Below are 8,180 nucleotides of genomic sequence, written 5' to 3'. Positions count from 1 at the left end.
ATTGAAACAGTTTTTAGAACTTTAGAGATGATGAACTAAAATATGATAGAAGATATAACAGCATAAATTAGAGACAAGGTCACAAACCCTCTAATGTTGGTCACTAGTTAACAAGGTCACAAACCCTCTAATGTTGGTCTCTAGTTAACAAGGTCACAAAACCTCTAATGTAGGTCACTAGTTAACAAGTTCACAAACCCTGAACCATTTATACATTTTACCAGACTCTCTGTAGTGAGTCTATTCCTTTTCAAACTTTTTTAGTAATTGAAACCACAACTCAGGCATTGCAAGCACTATGCTCTACCAACTGAGCTACATTATTCCATTCTGATTTTAACCCTAAATCACACTGCTAACCTTATGCCTAACATTAAACTAAGATCAGAAATGTACATTTCTGTTTTCATGACATGTTACGAAGGCCTGTAGACAATTTAGACTTTGTGGCTGGGTTTTCTATTAACCAGAGAGGTTGGGGGGAGGAGTTTACTCCAAGTGCCTGAGCAAAGGGGAAAGTTGTGTCTCAGTATAGGACTGAGGTGTAGATTGTTCTGTAAAAACGTGTAGATATGCACATATAGTGACTATTAGAGTGGTTATGGATTTAAATCAACTATTTTGAATGTGAAGTGGAGGACGTGAAGACCAGTAAAGGTAAGAGGAGATCTCAGTATATTTCACTTTCCAAACTAGACACAACAGTCCTGTTTTAAAACAATGAGGACTGGAGAAAGAGGAAGTGATGTTTGTATCTGTGTGATTGAGCAAAATAGAGAATTTGATGAAAGGTAATGATGTAAATATGAATGTTTTCTCTTTTTATTGCAGTTAAAATGGCAGAGTCCAGAGTTCATAGTAAGTCACCATGCTATAATTAATGATTAACTTTTCTTTCATGTATCTGGGAGAACAGAACTAAACCAACTATTGAAAATGAAATGTGTTTGTGGTTTTATTTGTCTTTATGTGTAAATGTGTGTCTGGATGAAATGTGTTTGTAACATGAGGGGCGACAGGTAGACTAGTGGTTAGAGTGTTGAGCAGGTAACCGAAAGGTTGCTAGATTGAATCCCCGAGCTGACAAGGTAAACATCTGTTGTTCTGCCCCTGAACAAGGCAGTTATAACCCACTGTTCCCCTGAACAAGGCAGTTATAACCCACTGTTCCCCTGAACAAGGCAGTTATAACCCACTGTTCCCCTGAACAAGGCAGTTATAACCCACTGTTTCAGGGGGAATTGGCCATGTATAGACCCATAAAGTGAATTAGTATAATCATTGATAATCATATTAGCAGATTTACATTCAGTATTATTATCCCATAATTCTACTATTAACTTTTTTAATCATGATTTTAATACAGATCAGTATCTCAATGCATTCTTAATCTAAATTACTACAATTTACATGGTGTAGACCTCTTCAATCAATCTGATACCACAAAAGTATAAACAATTTTATTGGCACAGTTGACCAATCCCCCCTCTCAGGCACTGAATCTTCTGGCGTCTCTTTCGTTCTTCTTCAGATAGCTTTACAGTTCAAAGTGGACGGCCCATGATAATGTCCCAATTTCAATGTCTCATCTTTACCACTCATGTCTTGTCCATTCGTCAACCAATATACCAGCATCTTAAGAAAATGTTAGAACAGATCTCTCTCCATGATCACTCCAAGTGGACTCATCACAGTGTGAGAGAAACATGAAAGAAAAGCAGTTGATAGCTTAGATCTGATACTGTACACCAATTTCTGGCTTGGTTCTTTTCTCTCGGTAGAAGTGGTTCGGAAAGCCTTTGTCACTCTTCTTCAGCCAGTTAGAGGGGGTTTTGAGGTACACACACTATTCGGTCCAATTATCTCTTCCATGCATTAAGATACCGTCTGATGTCACTTTCATGATACCCTCGAAAGAACAGATCAGAACAACAGTTTAGTTCAGTTCATTAACTACATGATAAATTATTACTTTTAACAATTATTCTTAATACACATATCTAAACATATTTCACAGAGAATATCAAAACATTCAATTGAAACTATTCTTTCAAATTGGTTTATACTCCCCATCTCACTGTCAACTCCCTCGTAGAGCCAAGGATCAAGAAGTTAGACCTATACCCCTCGGGAATAGAACAAAACAAACACAACAATACAATACACTCAACAGTACAATACACTCCTTCACATATCACTTAAGGTGTATAACTTCAAACCCTCAAAAAACGGAATCCTCCCCCATGTTTTACACATATCTCTCCGTATGAGAGTAATGTAAAACAAAAACTGAAAAATAATATAAAACAAAATTTCTACTAACCTAATCAAATTAAAAATACTAAACTGAAAAAACTCCACAAAGAAAAATGATTTAACCCCTATGGTCATATGAAAATAGACTTAAAGCAGCATACCCTTAGTTAAAAGCAATGCCCTCTCCCTCTTCACAGTGGTCGTATGAAAATAGACTTAAAGCAGCATACCCTTAGTTAAAAGCAATGCCCTCTCCCTCTTCACAGTGGTCGTATGAAAATAGACTTAAAGCAGCATACCCTTAGTTAAAAGCAATGCCCTCTCCCTCTTCACAGTGGTCGTATGAAAATAGACTTAAAGCAGCATACCCTTAGTTAAAAGCAATGCCCTCTCCCTCTTCACAGTGGTCGTATGAAAATAGACTTAAAGCAGCATACCCTTAGTTAAAAGCAATGCCCTCTCCCTCTTCACAGTGGTCATATGAAAATAGACTTAAAGCAGCATACCCTTAGTTAAAAGCAATGCCCTCTCCCTCTTCACAGTGGTCATATGAAAATAGACTTAAAGCAGCATACCCTTAGTTAAAAGCAATGCCCTCTCCCTCTTCACAGTGGTCGTATGAAAATAGACTTAAAGCAGCATACCCTTAGTTAAAAGCAATGCCCTCTCCCTCTTCACAGTGGTCGTATGAAAATAGACTTAAAGCAGCATACCCTTAGTTAAAAGCAATGCCCTCTCCCTCTTCACAGTGGTCGTATGAAAATAGACTTAAAGCAGCATACCCTTAGTTAAAAGCAATGCCCTCTCCCTCTTCACAGTGGTCGTATGAAAATAGACTTAAAGCAGCATACCCTTAGTTAAAAGCAATGCCCTCTCCCTCTTCACAGTGGTCATATGAAAATAGACTTAAAGCAGCATACCCTTAGTTAAAAGCAATGCCCTCTCCCTCTTCACAGTGGTCATATGAAAATAGACTTAAAGCAGCATACCCTTAGTTAAAAGCAATGCCCTCTCCCTCTTCACAGTGGTCATATGAAAATAGACTTAAAGCAGCATACCCTTAGTTAAAAGCAATGCCCTCTCCCTCTTCACAGTGGTCATATGAAAATAGACTTAAAGCAGCATACCCTTAGTTAAAAGCAATGCCCTCTCCCTCTTCACAGTGGTCATATGAAAATAGACTTAAAGCAGCATACCCTTAGTTAAAAGCAATGCCCTCTCCCTCTTCACAGTGGTCATATGAAAATAGACTTAAAGCAGCATACCCTTAGTTAAAAGCAATGCCCTCTCCCTCTTCACAGTGGTCGTATGAAAATAGACTTAAAGCAGCATACCCTTAGTTAAAAGCAATGCCCTCTCCCTCTTCACAGTGGTCATATGAAAATAGACTTAAAGCAGCATACCCTTAGTTAAAAGCAATGCCCTCTCCCTCTTCACAGTGGTCCAAATTACAAATATGGCTAAGAAACATATTTACCAATTACACAAATTATCTTGAAAGCAGTATTACAGATGACCCTAAACTCATTATCCAAATGGCTTTCCAATGCGGGTGATCAAGCCACAACGGAAGGTCATCAGAAGGTCATAGGTCATACAAAACCCTTCAAAGCAGTGTTATTCACTATATTAAACAAATTGCAAACAATAGTCAAATAGTTCCAACATGTTGTATCCCATGTTCCCAGAACATTCCTTTATCAAAAGAATTAGCGTGTGTAATGAAAACTCAGAAAATAAAAACTCATTCAAATCCCATGTGGTGAGTGGCCCCTTTTAGATACCTTTGCACTAAAACAAAAACTTCCAGGCCCTTTTCAATGTGGTAGTTTATGGCCTCCATCTCACTCACTCTCCCCAAGAGTCCCTGGAAACATTCCAGAGACAGACAGTGAAATCCCCATTTACCCGGAGAAAACACAAAACACTTAGTTAGTATTCATTACACTACATCGATTCAGAAACTCAAACGTGAACTATAAACCAAACCCAATGATAATTCCACTGTACCTCAAATCATTAATCATAAGTTTGAATCGACATCAATGTATATGTATGATACAATGTTTAATTAAGTTTATTTTTTATTTTTTTATTTCACCTTTATTTAACCAGGTAGGCTAGTGGAGAACACCTTTATTTAACCATGTAGGCTAGTTGAGAACACCTTTATTTAACCAGGTAGGCTAGTTGAAAACAAGTTCTCATTTACAACTGCGACCTGGCCAAGATAAAGCATAGCAGTATGAGCAGACAACACAGAGTTACACATGGAGTAAACAATTAACAAGTCAATAACACAGTAGAAAACAAAGGGGGAGTCTATATACAATGTGTGCAAAAGGCATGAGGTAGGCGAATAATTACAATTTAGCAGATTAACACTGGAGTGATAAATGATCAGATGGTTATGTACAGGTAGAGATATTGGTGTGCAAAAGAGCAGAAAAGTAAATAAATAAAAACAGTATGGGGATGAGGTAGGTGAAAATGGGTGGGCTATTTACCAATAGACTATGTACAGCTGCAGCGATCGGTTAGCTGCTCAGATAGCAGATGTTTGAAGTTGGTGAGGGAGATAAAAGTCTCCAACTTCAGCGATTTTTGCAATTCGTTCCAATCACAGGCAGCAGAGAACTGGAACGAAAGGCGGCCAAATGAGGTGTTGGCTTTAGGGATGATCAGTGAGATACACCTGCTGGAGTGCGTGCTACGGATGGGTGTTGCCATCGTGACCAGTGAACTGAGATAAGGCGGAGCTTTACCTAGCATGGACTTGTAGATGACCTGGAGCCAGTGGGTCTGGCAACGAATATGTAGCGAGGGCCAGCCGACTAGAGCATACAAGTCGCAGTGGTGGGTGGTATAAGGTGCTTTAGTGACAAAACGGATGGCACTGTGATAAACTGCATCCAGTTTGCTGAGTAGAGTGTTGGAAGCAATTTTGTAGATGACATCGCCGAAGTCGAGGATCGGTAGGATAGTCAGTTTTACTAGGGTAAGTTTGGCGGCGTGAGTGAAGGAGGCTTTGTTGCGGAATAGAAAGCCGAAGTTAAATCAACTCCTAAAACAAACCATAAACAAATAAACAAACCCCTTTAATCAGCAATATAATAATTTCAACCTGTTGATATAAATTTAGTAAAAAACAATCCTGATTTTTTAAACAAATCTAATATCTTTCAAAAGTTGGCGCTGTCTCATCAGCGTAAGAATCAAAACAAACTTTTTTCCACTCATATCCACAAAGTTTTCATTCCCCAAAGGTCAATACTGTTCAGCACATCCATTAATGATCTTCCTTTAATCTGTACAGGGTCTGAAGTTCCAATGTATGCAGATGATACAGTGATAAATTCATGCAAATAACAAACTACACAGAACTCACTATTATAATGGTTCAGGTGACAAAATTGCTCAGAGACTCATGTTTACATCTCAATAAAATAAAACACAGTCTGCATGTTCCTCAAAAAACCACATAATGGAAACATACTATAATGTTAGACTACATGAACTTTCCTGCTCAAATTAACTGGTGTTACTTAAACAATCAAACCAAGAATCAATAACCATCAGAATCCATTCTCACAATGTTTTACTCACTCACAACTTAACATCCTATTTCGTTTCTCCCAGTGGGCAAAAATATAACCCCTCCCATTTCAACGTTTTTCCTTACCTCTATCGTAAGCTTTAAAATCAAACTTTATAACTTCCTCTTCTCTTTGCTCTTCACACTTATGAAATGTATCCTATTTCTTTAAAAAGAACACACGCAGCACCAACATTATAACATGCGTCAGTCAATCTATAAGAATGAAAATCATTTCGGTAATCACTTTCTATCGCCGTCCTCTCTCCACTATTATTCAGAATTTCTTTAACTTTAACTGTCTTCTCTATTGATACAGTAATTTAAATACGACTCAATTCTCAATACATTATTCCAGGAGATAATTTAGTGAACAGACATCGTCTTGGATCAAAATTTGCTTCGTTATTATTTTATGTTGAATTAGTCTATCAATTTAACCTAAACAATCTATTGAAAACGTTCAATTTATCCCTTCTATCAATTTGAACCAAACAAGCTATTAAAACGTTCAGTTTATATCTTATACAAACACTAGCAACCATAACTTTCCAGGCAAAACATTCAAAATAGATTATTTACAATCAAAAACTCTGAATTCAGTCAGCGCAATGACTGGCGAGAACTCTACCACCAATGCTATGTAAATTACTAAGATTCTCCGCAAATAAACCCACTTTACAAGTCAAATCAAGACACGTCACTATCGGCAATTCCCATAAAAATAATAGCACAAACGTTACTCCAGCTATGATTCTCAAATTCCAAATGAATAGATTAGTAATCAAAGAATAAAATCAACAGTTAATGACTAGGAAACAGATATTGCACCTTTTAATAAAAGTAGATTATGTTTACTTATGCAACATATTTCAATTACTTTACTACATCACATTAATCACGCAATGATAATTAGTTTGATGGAAAACCTTAGGCTTTGTATGACATTATAAATTACACTGAGATTCCCTCTTAATTCTCTCTAACTTTATTCAGTTTATACAATAAATCCCGACGAAATATAACATGTTCAGACCTTAATAAGGGCAGTTTAATTTAACATGTTTCACCCAGACGGAGATAATCCAATATGCGTTTTATAGTTACATCGTTAGGGTAAGATAACCAAAAGTGGACACACTCTAAATCAGTTTCTAGAGCTCAATTTCCCAGATTTTGTAGATTATTTTAATAGTGCTTAAAACCTCATCTTTATCAAATTATCCATTTAAGATACCAACTCAAAACCTACGTACGTCTACGAATGGGTGGTTTAAATTGTATCTAATCATTCTCAGCATTACTTTATCAAATCTCTAGTAATTGAATATACACACAAACAATTTATCATAATTTCAAATAATTCACAGTATCCATACAAAACTTAAGAAATCTTAGGTACTCACACAGAACTTTAAGGATCACCCACACAGAACTGGTCAGACGTCCACACAGAACATCAGAATATAAAAAGGTTGCCCACACAGAGTCAACCCTACCCCGCTCACACAGAACGGTCCGACAACTATTACCTAGTGATCCCATAACAAAATACTCACACAGAGTCAACCCTACCCCGCTCACACAGAACGGTCCGACAACTATTACCTAGTGATCCCATAACAAAATACTCACACAGAGTCAACCCTACCCCGCTCACACAGAACGGTCCGACAACTATTACCTAGTGATCCCATAACAAAATACTCACACAGAGTCAACCCTACCCCGCTCACACAGAACGGTCCGACAACTATTACCTAGTGATCCCATAACAAAATAATCACACAGAGTCAACCCTACCCCGCTCACACAGAACGGTCCGACAACTATTACCTAGTGATCCCATAACAAAATACTCACACAGAGTCAACCCTACCCCGCTCACACAGAACGGTCCGACAACTATTACCTAGTGATCCCATAACAAAATACTCACACAGAGTCAACCCTACCCCGCTCACACAGAACGGTCCGACAACTATTACCTAGTGATCCCATAACAAAATACTCACACAGAGTCAACCCTACCCCGCTCACACAGAACGGTCCGACAACTATTACCTAGTGATCCCATAACAAAATACTCACACAGAGTCAACCCTACCCCGCTCACACAGAACGGTCCGACAACTATTACCTAGTGATCCCATAACAAAATACTCACACAGAGTCAACCCTACCCCGCTCACACAGAACGGTCCGACAACTATTACCTAGTGATCCCATAACAAAATAATCACACAGAGTCAACCCTACCCCGCTCACACAGAACGGTCCGATAACTATTACCTAGTGATCCCATAACAAAATAATCACACAGAGTCAA

At 38.0% G+C, this 8,180-nt stretch overlaps 1 protein-coding gene across 1 annotated transcript in view; it reads left to right on the top strand.

The window, feature by feature from the left end:
• The first annotated feature begins 485 nt into the window (after positions 1-485).
• The window catches only part of LOC110510488 (trichohyalin), an 82,508-nt gene continuing 74,813 nt past the window's right edge, over positions 486-8,180 (top strand). Inside the window, exons 1-2 of the mRNA XM_036979271.1 lie at positions 486-657; positions 832-858. Coding sequence (XP_036835166.1) covers positions 837-858 — 22 coding nt within the window. The 5' untranslated portion in view covers positions 486-657; positions 832-836. The remainder of the gene's footprint in view (positions 658-831; positions 859-8,180) is intronic.

Source organism: Oncorhynchus mykiss, chromosome 6 (assembly GCF_013265735.2).
Source record: "Oncorhynchus mykiss isolate Arlee chromosome 6, USDA_OmykA_1.1, whole genome shotgun sequence".
NCBI classification, from domain to species: Eukaryota; Metazoa; Chordata; class Actinopteri; order Salmoniformes; family Salmonidae; genus Oncorhynchus; species Oncorhynchus mykiss.
This window is presented reverse-complemented; position numbering and strand designations above follow the sequence as displayed.